The 17,223-nt window shown below is 39.6% G+C and overlaps 1 protein-coding gene across 1 annotated transcript in view; it reads right to left on the reverse strand.

The window, feature by feature from the left end:
• LOC128366936 (collagen alpha-6(VI) chain-like) overlaps positions 1–17,223 on the reverse strand; it is a 54,487-nt gene that overhangs the window by 22,061 nt on the left and 15,203 nt on the right. Inside the window, exons 6-18 of the mRNA XM_053327698.1 lie at positions 12,800–13,390; positions 12,061–12,618; positions 10,530–11,144; positions 9,813–10,370; positions 8,378–8,935; positions 6,745–7,323; positions 4,687–5,274; positions 4,239–4,591; positions 3,350–3,428; positions 2,938–3,083; positions 2,271–2,363; positions 1,917–1,970; positions 1,361–1,432 (exon numbers count right to left, since the gene is read on the reverse strand). Coding sequence (XP_053183673.1) covers positions 1,361–1,432; positions 1,917–1,970; positions 2,271–2,363; positions 2,938–3,083; positions 3,350–3,428; positions 4,239–4,591; positions 4,687–5,274; positions 6,745–7,323; positions 8,378–8,935; positions 9,813–10,370; positions 10,530–11,144; positions 12,061–12,618; positions 12,800–13,390 — 4,844 coding nt within the window. The remainder of the gene's footprint in view (positions 1–1,360; positions 1,433–1,916; positions 1,971–2,270; positions 2,364–2,937; positions 3,084–3,349; positions 3,429–4,238; positions 4,592–4,686; positions 5,275–6,744; positions 7,324–8,377; positions 8,936–9,812; positions 10,371–10,529; positions 11,145–12,060; positions 12,619–12,799; positions 13,391–17,223) is intronic.

The raw sequence follows: 17,223 nt of genomic DNA on the forward strand, positions 1-17,223 counted from the left end.
AACAGTGGAAGGAAAATAGAGATATAATTCCCATAACTAATCAACTAACTGCCACAACTGACTGTTACCTTACTTTATCTGTCATCTCTTTGGCAACTGGCACCCTCGAATATATCTGGGACAACAAATGTGTTCTGTATTGTACATCTTGACACGCTCTATGAACACATCGTCAGATACAACATATTCTCCTGACATCCTGTGGAGATTATCAATGAACACAGTGCAGCATCTAGAGCTGGGCAATATGGACAAATCAAGTATCACGATATATTTGACCAAATACCTCGATATCGATCTTACAACAATAATGTAGAGATGACTGTCGTTGCTTTCACACAATATTTACACAATGAAATGTTTGATAAACAATCATGGTCGATATAATGACAAAGTGGGTAAAAGGTTAATAACAGAACAGCTAGAACAGTCTGGTAAGTTCAGAAAATGACACGTTTTTACAGTAATGCAACATTTAAAAGCAGGAAAAGACACTCTGATGACATATGGCGATATTACGATATCCTAAATCTAAGATGATATCTAGTCTCATCACAATATCAATATAATATATTGCCCAGTCTTAGCAGCATCTACATTATAACCTTTTTTTGTCTGAACTTCACTGCGTCCTCTTCCTTGGTAGCGCTGTGGACCAAGATGGTGAAGAATTTGACGTCATGACAAAACTTTTATTCTTACTTTAAATCTTATTTTTAGATAGTACTATTCCAGATTTATGTGTAAAATGTTCTGAAATAAAAGGTCAGTGTTTCCATTGTGTTTGGCAATGTAGCAAAGTAAAGTAACACAGAAGATTACATCAAAGAGATTCCTATGGAGCCTGGTTTCTTTATTTTAGGATTATATCCAAGAGATCACAAGTTCCTTAAGAGAGGACAAACATTTATAAATATTTGTCTTCTGCATGCGAAGAGATCAATTGCAATGTTTTGGAGAAAAACTTGTAGTCCAAGTATGACTTTTTGGGGCAGGCAAATGCTCTTCACCTTGCCTCTTGAAAAAATAACATATATACAAAAAGGGAGGCAAGGTTTGTTTGAAAAAATATGGAGATCTTTTACTGTAGTTTATATTTAACAGAGGATGTAGAGAGTAAATGAAACGTGATAGCTAAATTTGTGCTACCTGATTGTCCTTCATATCTATAATTGTTCTTTGTAATGTTGGTTCAGTTCGTATATGTTGATATGGTGTGTATGGATTCAATGTAAGCTTACTTATTTTGAAAAACTTTCAATAAGTATAATGTTGGGGAAAAAATCTTATTTTTAAGAATAAAAACTGATGTTAAAAAACGCCCAACCCATCTTCAGCACTGTGTTCCTCCAAACAGTACCTTCTGTCCTCTGACTCCAGGACAGCCCTGGATGCCCGGAGGTCCAGCTGGTCCAGGAGGTCCTCTGGCTCCCTGCAACAACCAGAAAAATCAAACCGTGACTGCCGACTACATGAGAGACCAGAAGATATGAGCAGGTCAAGCAGTGTCATACTGTGAATCTCAAATAAACATTTTAGTAATTTATACTCATGAAAAGCCTTCAGGACTTCAGGAGGATAAATTGTGTATCTACAAAATCCTCTTTCATCACCATAAAAACTTCAGACTTCATACTTCTATACTTCTTTTAGTCCCATTTGGACATTACTCAATACATCTTAAAAACGTTAACAGATGTCAAACAAGTTTGATAGAAAGTGATGCCAAATAAGGCAGATTATTATTATTTTTAATTGATTCCAATCATAAAGAGCAAATTGTTTTAAACTGAATTTCACTTCCATTTTATTTTAACGTTCAACACAGCCAACATAAATCGTCCCATTTTTTGACCACTCCTCCATTATTTCATCCCATATTAAAATGAGTAAATATTGAATGAAGAAACACTTACAGAGGTTCCCTCGTCTCCCACGAAGCCAGGCTGACCCTTCCGTCCAGGCCCACCCTGTTCATTAAAGCAGAAACATTAACTGAAGCCAAACATAAACTCAAACACAATAGTTTGTGACATCACAAGATCTGCATTTACACAAATCATTGGTTATGAAGGAAGTCGGTTGACCAGTAGCAGATAATGAAATCCTTTACATAACTAAATTATTAACAGTTGCAGACAATGACTAATGCTTCTTCATGAAACCACTTGCTCTCAGTCCAGACTGGACTTCTTATTGATTTTGACACATTTTTACAAAATGTTCTTGAAATCATGTTTAAAGTTTTAAGGCATGTGTATGACAATCACCTTTGGCCCTGGGGGCCCCCAAGGGCCACGGGGGCCATCATTTCCCACGCATTTGCAAGTGACATTGCAGCACTCCCTGTCTGACACTGAATCCTGCAGAAACATAGAACAGCAGAAGAGAAAAGATTTAATATACAATGAAACTTGTTTTCTGATTTCTTTCTAATGGCCTTATTTCAAAAATCAAACCACATAGTAACACTCTCTTTTGATTGGGAGGAGCTCTCTCTGTACACAAGTGTTTTCCTTTACAAATATGATACACTAGATTTCCAACACAAACTAAACTATTTAAACACATTCTTGTGATCACGTCATTTTATAATGTTCAATCGGAGCTGAATAAGTCAATACGGAGTTCATTGATCCTACAAGTGACATCTTTCATCTTTCTGTCAGACTTTTGTTCCTGCTGATGTTAATGGAGTGTAAAGGTTTACAGCTGCTTCTGTCTTTTTCTTCAGTTAACTGAACTGTCCACAGAGTTGAAGGTTAAGTTCTACAATCTGATAATCCAACAATCTGACACCATCTCATGATCGGCCACATGTACAGTGGTGTAAAAGGAGGCAGAAGTTTAAACTTCTTCCTAAAACCCTCTCTTCAATCAATATCTTCTGTCACCTTTCATGTGTACGACTGAGAACATCTAACATGAAAGACTCACAATCTGTTTGAGGATGGCACTACCGACATCCCGCATGGTAATGCTGAGACGCTCCTCATAGTGGAAACCTCGGCCAAACTCCAACCTCTGCAGCTCGGCAGGATTTTGGGCTCCCTCCAGAGCCACAGTCAGTAGAGCGTTGACTTCTGCAGACAATAAACACAACAGATTGTAGGTTTGCTGCCTCAGAGGAATTCATATGTCATTTATCTACAAACTGTTGTAATATTAAATATTATGGCAAATGGCTCCATTCAACTGTTCTTCTACAACAGTTGTTTTTAGGAATATCCCAAACTGATTCACAGGATCAAGAGACATTGGTGAGGGGTTAGGGGTAGAAGAGTTGAATGAAGGAAAGACCTACAGGGAAAAAGAAGGAGAGGACAGACTAGAGCCTCCAAGTATTTACCTGAATTTCTCAACTGCTCTCTCACACGCAGCAGATTGTTCAAGTCTTCATCGAGTCCATCGGAGAAGATCACCAGCACCTGAAGGGCAAGGTTTACATGTTAGGTTGATTTAATGAGAGTGATCTTGGTGAGCATCACCTCACCTCGCCTCTAGGGACTGCAATGTCAGTCTTTCTGTGGGTCATCATTTTAGTCAAAGCTGAAATATTTTGACAAATAATGGATTAAATGAAACCTTGTAGAGACATTCATTTTCTCCAGAGGATGAATACTTCTGACTTTGGTGATCCTCTGACGATTGGTGGTGTTGATTGATAGATTGGAACGAAATTTGGTGGACGAATTCATATCGCCCTCAGGCTGAATTATAATAATGTTGGTGATGCTCTGACATCCGGCGCCATCATCTGGTCAAAATTTCACTTTATTCAGCATTTTGTTTATGAATAAATACCCAAAAACCCATTGGGAATACCTTTAGTTTTGGCTTCCGCAGTACAACGTGTTAATTACTTATTAGCAAATGTTAACATGTGAATATGCTTCATTATGAACATGGTAAACATTGCACTTTTAGCATTAAGGTTGAAGTGTTATTGTGCCTAAATTTAACCTCACAGAGCTGGTGACATAGCTGTAGTCTCTTCATCTGGTTTGTTCACAAAGAAGCCATAATAAGCCATTTATTGACTGTAAAGATAATGAAAAATATGAAATTGTTTTTTTTCATGTGGTGTCAGATTTTCTGAAACTACTTTTTCAAGAGTTGAAGGCCGATTGAAGCCGTTCACTAAGGTCACAGAATGAGAAAGCGTTCTACACTTTAATGTCATGATAAATAAATGAAAACATTTCCCTTTACTGGGATGAAAGTTGCTTCACTCTTACCTTCACACCAGCTCTGGACGTGGCAAACTTGTTTTGGAAGGAATTCAGCAGGGCAGTGTTGAAGTAAGTAGGTTGAGTCATCGGCAGGGTCATGACTTTCTGTAACACATCCTTGCTATACTCCTCAAAATTTGTGTCGTAGAGGGATCGTCCATTGCTGTCAACTACTTGGAAGGCAATGCTGGTATTGATTTTGGTTCCATTGAGGCAGCACAGGCTAGACACAGAAGAAATGTAGTGCATGATCTGCGGCAGGTTTTTCCGGAGATTGTGATGGCCGCTGACCAGCATCTCCCCAGGAAGCCCGGTTCTTTTTGAAATATCGAATCCAATGGCAATATCGATGCTACACTCTGTATAAAAGGGAAATATGGTTTTATCTTTTCCAGATATGTAAAATTCAAATATTAAGTACAAAAGTAAGACAAAATAGCACTGATCAACTCACCAGGTGTTATTGGGATAAGGTCAGGTTCACAGACTCTGTCGAGCACCTCATTCTTGATCTCTGCCAAGCCCTTAAATGTCCGTACGTTGAACACCCTACTAGGCTTTCCAGCAATCTGCAAGAGCTGCAGGAGGTGGACATCTCCAACACCTATTGCAAAAATCCTAACCCCCATTGCCCTGAGATCGTTGGCTTCGTCCTCCAGGATGTCAAACTCATTATCATTATCATCGCCATCTGAGATCAACACCAGACTCTTGGGGACACCAGATTTACGGCTGCCCTGTGCCACTGTGAAGTAATCCTTAATGTATTTCAAAGCTCTTCCAATGTAAGTGTTTCGACCATGGTAAACCATTTTGTGAATGTGTGCAATCACATCCTCCTTGTTGTAGTAATCCTTGAGGTAAAACTCATGGTATTGAAGGTCACTGAACTGTGCAGCTCCAACACGAACAAAGTCTTGACCTACTTTGAATCTGCTCACCAGTTCTGACGTGAAGTTCAACATGATGGCGTGATCGTCAAGAGTGATGCTGCTGGAAGAATCAAGTAGGAAGACCAAGTCAGCCTTGTCTGTCTCGCAAACTGCCAGAACAAAGGAAATGATTTGATCACATTATAATTCCGTATATAATCACCAAGTGCACTACACAATTCTCATTTTAAAGTAAGATTTAAGCTATACTCTAATGTCTTGAGACTCTCGCCATATTCTGCTATTGACATATGGTGTGTTCTACCAGTTATTGTGAAAAATGTGTTGTTTCTTAAATGTCTTATGTACTGAACAACCAAAAATAAATATGATATAACTGCTTTCATATTTTTATAAAGTACCATCATGCAAACAGGGACTTGTATATGGGGGGAATTTTGATAAATTGTTTGCTTAATTTAGTCATTTGTACCACCGAATCACCAATAATTCCATCAATTTATTGAATGTATTTGATTGTTTAGTAATCCACACCCTGGATAACTGCACTTCATTCAATTTGTGCCTGATATGTCTATAATTCACTTAGAACTAATAGTTTTGCTTTGATATAGGACTGAGATACATGGATATATGTAAGCTTGTGGGTTCAATTACTTCACTTTTACATCAAAGTTTAAAAACAGCATCTTTCATTCATTCCTGTTCAGTATAGCATTTTGTATTGAAATGTACTGTGGACATTATCCAGTTTGTTAAAACTTGCGTCCCATATGATGTGCTGTGAGGACAAACATGTATACTGCTGACCTCCACAAAGAAGGTGAGAGTACAAGGATTGCTAAAATTATTAACCTTTGTATCGTCCTCCCGGGTCAAATTGACCCTGTCTTTTTTGACTGTTCCTTCTTTCCTTTCCTTCCCTCCTTCCTTCCTTTCCTTCCTTCCTTCCTTCCTCCCTCCCTCCTTCTCTCTTTCTTTCCTCCACCCTACCTTCCTTCTTTCCTCTGTCCTTCTTTCCTTACTTCCTCCCTTTCTCCCTCCTTCCTTCTTTCCTCCCTTCCTTCCTTCCCTCCTTCCTTCCTCCCTCCTTTCTTTCCTTCTTCCCCCTTTCTTTCCTTCTTCCTCCCTTCCTTCTTTCTCCCTTCCTTCCTTCCTTCCTTCCTTCCTCTCCTTTTTCCTTCCCTCCTTCCTTCCTCCATCCTTACCTTCCTTCTTCCTCCTTTCCTTCCTTCTTCCTCCCTTCTTCCTTTCTCCCTTCCTTGCTTCCATCCTCCCCTTTTTCCTTCCCTCCGTCCTTCCTTCCTCCCTCCCTTCCTTCCTTCCTCCCTCCCTCCCTCCCTTCCTTCCTTCTTCCTCCCTTCCTTGACTCGAGGACAACAGGAGGGTTAATATGAGATTCCAATGACACATAACAAGTCGTGCTCAACAAGTTGGCAATTCACACAAAAAGCAATTCAAATCTAAATTGTCAGCATGGTCAGAAACCACCAAGTATAAGGAATTTAACTTGTGACTGAATTAATTTTGATACAAAGATGTGGTACGCCTTTTGACCCAAACTTAACATTTAACTCTTGTATGTATCAGCACCACAGTTGTGACATTAGAAGTCTTACCTTCCGGAGTAAATGTGCACCAGACAGGGGACACAGTCTTGCGGAGAATTTCCAGGGCATCATAATTATTTGCGTAGAAAACTCTGGATTCGTCACCATCAGCCATGATTTTCAGCTGATCTCTATTTGCAGGTTCCACTCCGATACTGAAGACAATGACTCTATTTTCTTTGAGTGCTTTAGATGCCCTCTCCAGGTGATAATGATCAGAGGCATCCCTGTCTGTGATCACCATGAGAATCTGATGTATATTTTTTGTAGGCCGGCCACCGTGTGCATCATTAAAATATTCTAATGAGTATTCCATCGCCTTGGCAGTGTTGGTGTTTCCTCTGAGTGGCTTTATGGCATGTATTGCTTCAATCACGTCCCGTTTGTTGTTATACTTGTCAAGAGTAAAAACAGACTCAGCATTATCGGCGTAGAGAATGACCCCAAAACGAGCCCAGTCCTTGCCAACTTCAGTAAGGTCCACTATTGTCTCCATAAACCTGTGAATGCTTTTGAACATATTTAAATTTTTGTTTGCCGAGCCGTCCACCAGGAAAATAACATCTGCATTTCTTGTCTTCTTACAGTCTGGTGGAAGAAAAAAAAAGGACAAAGAGTGAAGCAGGATTAGCAGGCAAAATTAAGAGCTAATTAGTTTTCATCATCCTCTCATGACACAGAAAAAAACAGCAAATTGAAATAGGGATGGGGTTCAGTAGCATTTATTGAATCCAGTATTGAATCGTTTTATTTGCATGTAAATTAAGGTTAAAATAAATACAACTCAGAGATTGGATTGTACCATTTTGTCACAATGCATTCGGCCAGTAAGCATTCTCAGTGAAAGCGCCCAGGGGTGGGTCAATACTTCGATACACACAAGCTACTCACTCACTTTTTTTTTTTTTAAATCAATATTAATATCTTGTATAAAAAACTGGTTGCATCACTTCCTAACATTTTCAGTACTTTTGTGTAATGTTTGCATCCAAACTGCACTGACATAAACTGGCATGTTGAGCTTGCACTTCCACATCAAAAAAACATATAAGAGAGAGACTGAGAATATTAGAAAGGAAATGAGCGTGGTGCGGTGCTTCTTTTCATCTGTAGATTAAAACTAGATCCAGGTATGGATAGCAGTTATTAGATATTAGGCCTAATTTTAATAAATTCATTATTAATGGCCAGCATATGTCATATGATTTGAATATCCATTTAAGAGTAATACAGTATCGATATCGTTAACATTGTAACAGAAAGTATTGTAGAGAATTGAAAAAGTTTGGTATCGCCCATCCCTATTGAACAGCTGCAGCTCTGTCACCACTTTAAAAATCTAATTAAGAAGTCAGCTTTGTAACCACTGACTCTCCACTTGATCTCATGATCCTCTCATGTACATAAATAATCATAATCATGACATGTACACTGGGTGTATGTGATGTCCTACTGTGTGTAACTTAAACTGTGACATGCTGAATGGACTGCAGATGCAAATGAGCTAACTCTGGTACAGTACATCAAATGGTAATATTTATGTTAAACCCTGTACATGGTTCCTTACAAATAAAATAAAAACACTGAATTAAGATGTACTACTATTATTACCCAAAAGTGCTGTTTAGGGACATTCCTGGACTCTCACCTGCCTTGCACAGTTCCACAACCACCTGACTCTCCCACGACTTCAGAGCATCAAAGTCCTTATCAAAATAAACCCTTTGTTTTGACCCGCTGATAATCTCCAGCTCAACAGCATTGGCGTCGGCCACTCCTATGGCATAGATGGTTACTCCCTTCTCCCTCAGAGCAGCAGCAGGGACACTGACGTCGTCTTTGGACTTGCCGTCTGTTAACACCACCAGCTTCTGCTGCAGCTCAGGACGCCCTCCATTATTTCTATTAAAATACTCCGACACAGCACTGATGGCTTTGCCAGTGCTTGTGCCTTGACTTATCTGCTGCATGATATCGATGTCTCTGAACATTTCATCTATGTTGTAGTGTTTGTTGAGGGAGAACTCTAGTTTGTATTCGGTGCTGTACTGCATGATCCCCACATGCACCCCATCTTTACTGATGGTAGTCTTGCTGATGATAGATTTCACGAAATCTTTAATTTTCTGAAAATCCTCCTCAGAGATGCTCTCGGAGCCGTCAACTAAGAAAATCACATCACCTGATACGTTTTTGCAAACTGTGGACACAGAAAAGATAAATGTTAGTATGGTATTCCTATATTTGGAGGTGTTTGCTTATATATCTGGTATTATGGCCTTTTTTGACATTTTTTATGATTACTGGGTCTATTTTAAAACATACTTCTGACATTTTATTCATCAAGTCATCTTTTCTTGCAGCCCAGATTCCTTTGTCCTCCAGCAGGCCGTCTACATAAAATCTTCATTATTAATGACCATCTACTCTAATTGGCTGGAGGTTAGGCCACCACCTTCACCCCCAGCTGACAGAATACTAACTAATAAATCAATTAAACTTTATTTATATGGCACCTTTCAATCAATTAAATGCAATTAAAAGTGTTTTACAAGTAATTGACAAAACATGATTTTAAATATAGTTTCAGACACTAATGCACACCATAATAACTAAAACCAAAAATGAAAATTGAATAACACAACTATAGAAAAAACTAACTTTGAATTTATTGTAGCTGATTTATCGTATTCTTTGGTAGACCATGAAGGAGAGTGTCACAATAGTCTAGTCTGCTAGTTAGAAAAGTGTATATCAGTCTCTCTGTGTTGCTTCAAGAGAGAAATGGTCTCATTAATTAAATCCTATGCTTAACTTGCCCATAGATTTGGTGCGTCCGTTAAGCTGTGGAATTTAACCCACAAGGGTGCGTGGGTTTATGGTGCTAAATTTGATTGTTATTTAGTCCATGGCTGAATATATGAAGTACACAACACAACATACTTGAGTAAGGTTCCATTCCCAGGGTGGATATTTTGTGATTTTGAATGAGTTTTATTTCTAGAACAGAACCAGGGAGTTCCAGTTTCACATAATCTCTCTACATGCTAGATTTTGAAGTCCAGTGATTTTCTTACCATCAGGAATACAGATGTCAGTGATGAGTTGTTTGTGGAGGTTCTTCAAGGAATCAAAATCATTGACAGAGAAAGTCCTCTTGTTGTCGCCGGCAATCTCAACCAGTTCAGCCTTGACTGCACCTTTCACCCCGATGGCATAGATATTGACATCGTGATCCCTCAATGTTTTTGCAGGTTCCATGACTTGATCAGTGGCTTTTCCATCAGTGATGACAATCAGGTACTTTGGGACTTTGGGGCGACTGGATTTCGCACGCTTGAAGTACGGTTCCATTTCAGACAGTGCTTTCCCTGTATATGTATTAAGTCCTACTTTTTCAATGGCCATCACAGCTTTTTCCACATCCTTTGCATTTGCATAAGCTGTGAGGTCAAATTCCAAAATTGGTGAATCTGAGTATTTCATAAGCCCAATGCGGACATGTCGTGGCCCAACACGGAAGGTATGCAAAAATTCGATAATGAACCTCTTCATTTCAGTCAAGCCTGTGCTGTCAATGCTTCCTGATACATCTATCAGGAAGAAGAAGTCTGCTTCATCCTTTGGTACACAAGCTAATGAGGAAAAACAAATGTAAGAGTCAGTTCTTTTCACAAAGTCTAAGTGACATTGGGACATGTTAATGAAATGCTAATGCTTCCATTTGTGAGGTAGATCTACAATACTGATACAATCTTTAAATTTTGACAATCATCAAAAAAATTGGCTCAAACCGTCTTTGGCATCTGACGTTCTTTTGTTGTCTATGACGGCTTGTTCGTTGATGTTATTGCACAGGATTTTCTGAAGGATCGTCTTCATGGGCTTCAGTTGGGTGAAACTGTCCACAGTAAAAACATGCTTATTGGGCGGATAAGATGCTATCTGTTCCAGTTGGCTGATGCTAGCATCTTTGATTCCTATAGCGAAAACTGTGATGCCCTTCCGACGAAGACGGACTGCAGCTTCGCTAACATCGTCCTGGGATTCACCGTCTGTAATAACCACTGCCACCTTCTGGACATCCTTCCTGCTGCCTTTTTTCTCATTAAAGATTTCATTGCGGGTGAAGTCTAGGGCCTTTCCGGTGTTTGTTCCACCACCAGTGTAAGGCAGGATCTTGATGAACTGTCGGGTATCGTTCTTGTCATTGAAGGTGTCAAGGTAGGCCTGTGCTGTAGGGTTGTCGTTGTATGTAACAATGCCGACTCTGACTGTAGTCTGACTGACATCCAGGCTGCTTACAATCGAATGTAGGAAATAGCGTACCAGCCCGAAATTGGCTTGTCCAATGCTATCCGACTCATCAACAATGAACACAATGTCCACCTTATTGACTACTTTGCATTCTGTGAAAGAAAAAAATGTAATTAGTTAACTTGAGCCACCACTATTTGAACCTTCAAAAAAAGATTAAACATACTGTGAAATAACAGTATTCATTAAGTAATGCTTATAGGTCTACAAATATGTAACAGGCTGACCAAGTGAGCATGATTGTGTTTATTTGCATTTGTAAAAGTGGCTAGGTTAAAAACCGGCATAAAAGTTGTTAAATGGTGATGATTTTTAATTTTCATATTTAACACTTTTTTCAACAGCATTCACTAACTGCCAGAGAATGATCCTGCAGTTCTCTGTTTCAATTTTGGCTGCTTGGCTACAATAACACTATGGTGATAACCACGTCAGCCCATATCTACGTACATATTACATCTGCCTTACTTTGTAATGTATGATGATATGCTGTTCTGTCAGTAAGAAATATATCATAAAAGTAAATATGAGAATCACTCTCCTTTGTGTTGAAAAAGATGGAAAGTTCTGGTGGTGTCATTTTTCACATATATGCATTTTCAGATAGACTGTTGATAAAGTGCAAGAAAATACATTTTTTAAAGTCTAAGGCAACAATTCAGACAAAAACGACCCGACCCACTTGAAATATATTAATGTTATTTAGAACAGCAACTATTAGTGGATGAATCAATTAGTCAAACAACAGAAAATGAATCACTGTGATTTTGATTGTAAATTTTGTATTTTTGAGTATTTTGTTATTTACGACAAATGCTAAAACCCTCAATCTAAAGCTTTGAGACCGATCAAGTCATTTTAGGTTGCATCTTTGGACAATTTTCTGTTTTATAGACTTTTATCAACTTATCAATAAGAAATCATTGTTGGTTGCAGCCCAGATATATTATTTAGTTAGTTCTATAGTAGCTGATCAAGTGAAACAGATAATAACAAAAGGTTTCTCACCTTCAGTAATGTTGTCCTCTTTCTCAGTTATGAAGAGGTCCTTCAGAAGAGTTACTCTTGGAGAATCAAACACATCCTGATCACTCAACAAGCGTACTGAATCCATCGGTGCACCTGCGCTCATCCCAACAATAGTAACCCCTGATTTTCTGATACTATGAACTTCTGTAGACACACTGTCACTTGAGGCTTGTCCACTCACAACGACCAAGAACTGTCTGAAGCCTTGCTCAGCACGGCCCCCTGCATCACTAGTGAAAAAGTTAGTTCTGGCGTACTCCAAAGCACCGCCAAGGTTTCGTGGTTCGTTGGGTTGTGGTGGGCGCAGACGGAAACGCTTGACACTAGCCTGGGTCTCCTGTTTGGTTTGATGGGCGTTGAGAAGGAATTCAACCCTAATATTTTGACCATACTGGGCCAACCCGATACGGTTGTTGGATGCTCCAATGTTAAGCTGATTGATCAACTTGTTAAGTTCTGTCCTGAACAGGTTGAACTGTTGTTGACTTATACCACTGTCCACCAAGAAGAAAATATCTGAAATCCTGTCAACCAAATCTGCAAAAAGACAAAGAACAAAACAGAAAAAAAACTATAGTATTATAGTCGTATAGTGGAGACCTGGTTATAAACAATAACAAACAGTCCACATTAAGCGAAAGACTGACGGTGCACAACTGCAGCAAAGAATTACATTGAAGCCTGTTTTGTGACTGTGGGCTGCAATGCTTTGCCTTACCTTGCCTCTTATCCACCATGGAGACACAAACAGTTTTCAAAAGATCCTCTGTTGCATGCTGCAGAGCCCCAAAACTATCAATGGTGAGGAGGAAGCGATGTGGGGGCCGGCTGGCAACAGACTTAAGCTCTTCCTCGTCTGCTTGTCCCACCCCGATGCCAAACACAATGACTCCCTTCTTCTCTCTTAGGCTCTGAGCAGGCTTTGTCACATCATCACTGGACTTCCCATCTGTGATGACAACAGCGATCTGAGGCACCTGTTCGCTGGCTCGGCTGCCGGCCTCTTTGGTGAAGTACTCATTATGGAGGAAGGTGATGGCCTTGCCTGTTTTCGTGCCTCCTTGTCGTTGAGATAATCCTTCCAGTGCAGCCAGCAGGGACCTCTTGTCCATGTGATCCTTCAGCTGGAACTCCTGAAAAGGTTCATCACTGTACTGCGCCAAGCCAACCCGAACTTTGTTGCGGCCGATGTCTACTGACTCAATAAATGTACGCAGGAAACGCTTGATGTCCTCGAAGCCATGGGGGGGAATGCTGCTGGAGCCATCGACCAGGAAGACAATGTCAGCCATGGTGACATTTTTACAGTCTGGAAAGAGGACAAATAAAGTCAACATTGCATTCCCAGAGAATACATATTCTGGGAGTAAGATTACAGAATCAAAGTTCCCTGTGGAGTACGAATTAAACATTTTTTTTAATCGATAGCTTTCACCATTCGTGATGTCTGCAGGGCAGTTACATTTTGAAATTCTTTCAAATCTGTAATTGTGAATGTGATGTTGAAATGAAAAAAACAAAAACAATCATCATTTACCAAAAAAGACAATCCAACAATTTTTTATTATTGTTGTAAATCAGGTCAATAAACTGGATCTCTCTTAGGGAAACATCACAATTTCCATTTAATTACCCACCTGTTGTTTGAGCAACAGTGCCACAGAGATACGCCGCTATGAGGCTGAAGAGAAGAACTGTTCTTCCCTTCATAGTGAAATGGCTCATGAGTTTCTCTCTTCCTGTAATACAAATACAATGGAGTTAGTTGGAGCTTTGTTGTCACACTGTAGAATTGTAGTCAGCTTCACCACTCACATCTAAGAATAGAGAAGACATAAGGAGCATGACATTAATACAGAGAGACTAATAAAGTTTGTGTCTAAGCAGTAGAGGCTAATGTCCCTCAAATATAATTTGTTAAAGAAAATTGGCCAGAATTCTAGTTTAAAACATTCCCATATTAAATAAAATTATCAACATAATGTGAAGAAATAACACTTTTGAGTTTATGTCAAAGATCCATATGTATTGTGTTGCTGAGATGTCTACTGAAGTAGCATCAGCAGCTAGCCCGGGTCTGCCTGGCCTACAAATTCACAAATCCTACTATGGTGAAACTTTGCAGTTCTGTTTTGTTTTCATAAAAAAAAACAGTAACATTAAATTATTTATTTGCTTTAATTGTTAACTCTAACGTGATCCAGTGAAAGCCACTGAGATGTACCAGCCATTTTGGAGGATGAAAGAGCTGGCAATCCAATCACAGTGTAACACTTGCTGTAATTTAACCCTTGTGTTGTCCTCCCGGGTCAAATTGACCCCATCTAATTCTTCTTTCCTCCCATCCTTCCTTCCGCCTGTACTTCCTCCATCCCCCTTTCTTCCCTCCTTCTTTCCTTCTCCCTTCTTTCCTTTCCTTTCCTCCCTTCCTTCCTTCCTTCTCTCCCTTCCTCTGTTATTCCTTCCTCCTTTCCTTCTTTCCTCCCTCCCTCCTTCTCTCTTTCTTTCCTCTGTCCTTCTTTCCTACCTTCCTTCTTTTACTTTCCTCCCTTCTTCCTGCTTCCTTCTTTCCTTCCTCCCTCCCTCCTTTCCTTCCTCCTTTCCTTCCTTCTTTCCTTTCCTCCCTCCTTTCCTTCCTTCTTCCTTCCTCCCTCCCTCCCTTCCTTCCTCCCTTGACTCTAGGACAACAGGAGGGTTAATGTCATGTCTTGAATAGAATGAACAGTGTTTGAAATAGTGAGCCATGACTCAACATAACAACAGATCTCCTCTATCAGTGGTCAATGGGCAGACTGCCATCGTTTCAACAGACCTGTTCAGCCAAATGATCACAGTGGCTGAGAAAGGTCATCACAATATAAACACCACCAGTACCGGTTCACCCAATACGCATACTACGCACGTTGCGTAGGGCCCCGCAAACTCATAGAGGCCCCGTGGGGGAAAAAAAAAAAAAACCTGACGAAGTGACCGTCCGTCGCGCTGCTCGCGCACGTCAGATTGCCAGTGCATGCATGTGCATCAACGGCATCAGCAAGATGAAGCGGAGTTATCCCTCGGGGAGTGAAAAGAGAAAAAAGAAAGTGCATGAAAATGAACAGCGGGAACAGCAGTCAGGTAACTCTCCTCTCCGGGTGGGAGAGTGGGAGGGATGGGGCTAGTCCGTGTCTGACCTACATAACGGGGCGGTGAGCCCTGGGTGAACAGCGGACGTCTTGCTGGCTTCTGTAATGTGTTATATCAATCTCTCTGAGTGTAGTTACAACTGCACTAATACAAAATGGAAAGTCATGGATAAATATTTACTCAGATTGAATTTTGTTTACTTGGAGAGCCCACATGCACATATAGATACAGATATATTAGTGAATAAATAAAACTTGTGAAATATTATGACAATGGTGCTAAATAGGCTAAATAATAATCTAAATCACCTGCATTTTAAGTATATGGTAAAACAAGTGCAGTCAATTTGATGGAACTGAATTAATAGTAACCTGATCTATATTCTACAGGTGCTATGCTTAAGTTCCTAACAAGCAGCACAGAGTCCAGTCAGTCAGCCAGTGGAGGGACAGAACCAGATAAGACAGGCACAGATGAGCCACCTTCAACCAGCACAGAGCAATCATATGCAGCCGCCTCAGCAAGTACAAGCAGCAGCACAGGTCCAGTAGTACAGTATGGATCTTCCATGTCCCAGGAATGTCTGAGTGGTTTGACCATCATGAGCATCAACCATGATGTGGGGAAGCAAATATCATATGATGACATTATTGATGATTTTGCATCCAGAAAGGGGCACTTTTAATGGTGAGTAATTTGTTACACATTTAGTTCGATCTGATTTGGTCTGTATTTATTTTGAATTAGACTAACAGGTGGCGACACTAGTGCAATATGTTGAAAGGGGGGATGAGTGGAAGCACTGGGTGTCAGGTCGTTCAGCGACCTGCGACTGTTCAGTTAAGAGGGCCCCTTAGCAGAATTTTGCCTAGGGCCCCATGGAGGTCTGAACCGGCTCTGAACACCACAAAGCAAATAAAAAAAACACAATGGAAGCAAGAGGTCTACAATTGGTTTGGGTTGCTGGGGACTAATATTGCTGATGGACAGGCAGGGTTTTTTTGTCAAAGAAGAAGAAAAACGAAAAAGTAAGTGAAACCTTTTTATAAAATCATTATTTATTATGTCGCTATGTGACTGTACTTTTCAGTGTCTTATATTTATATAGTATGCCATGTTTTTTTAAAGTTCCTGGGAAGTTTCATGGGAATTTGTATTTATGTTGAAAATAGCATCATTATAGCACTCCACCCAAGGAGGGTGTGATGGCTGACACGTGTTGGAATTTGTGAAATATGCCACTTTATATTAAGGGATTTTATTTTGAAGAGTAATTTGGGTTTTTCCTTTTGTCTAGTTTTGATACTGTATTACAGTCATTGCATTCAATATGCCTATTGTTATGGATTTCACCATACATGAAGTGATATACTCATGATTAACTAACAGTATATATTCTGAAAATAACATCCATCATGATTATTAACTTTACTAAATGTCAGAATAAAATGTACCCTCACTGCTTAGAAACCTAACATTTCTACCGACGGTTTGAAGGTTCACGTCACAAACTGGACAGAACATGATGAAGCAAAGAGAGGAAAGTACTGCTTCTCAAACGTCCCTGACCACCAAACAACTTTACATTTACATTCATCCAAATGACTATTGTTACCCACAAAGTAAGTTAATGCTCAAGTTTATAATTAGCTTCATATCTAACCTGACGCTAAATGGCAGACTATATAAATATAATACATTGAAAAGTACAGTCACATAGTGACATTAATAAACAATTTTATAAAAAACTATATTTTCACCTGCCTGTTAAGATCTCTGTCTTTGTTGTTGAGTCCTCTCTTTACAAAAAAAATCCCACAACATTTGCATTGTGATGAACTTTGCGATTCCAATGACCCTTCTCAGCCACCGTACATGATTGTTATTTATACATGAATGAATGAGTAAGTGCAAAGCATGGGACATATAAACAACACAAAACAGTTAACAATTAAACCCTACAATAATGCAAATAAGTTATAAAATAAATATGTCCATAAAAAAATTCAAAGTAAA

Source organism: Scomber japonicus, chromosome 10, assembly GCF_027409825.1.
Source record: "Scomber japonicus isolate fScoJap1 chromosome 10, fScoJap1.pri, whole genome shotgun sequence".
Lineage (NCBI taxonomy): Eukaryota > Metazoa > Chordata > Actinopteri > Scombriformes > Scombridae > Scomber > Scomber japonicus.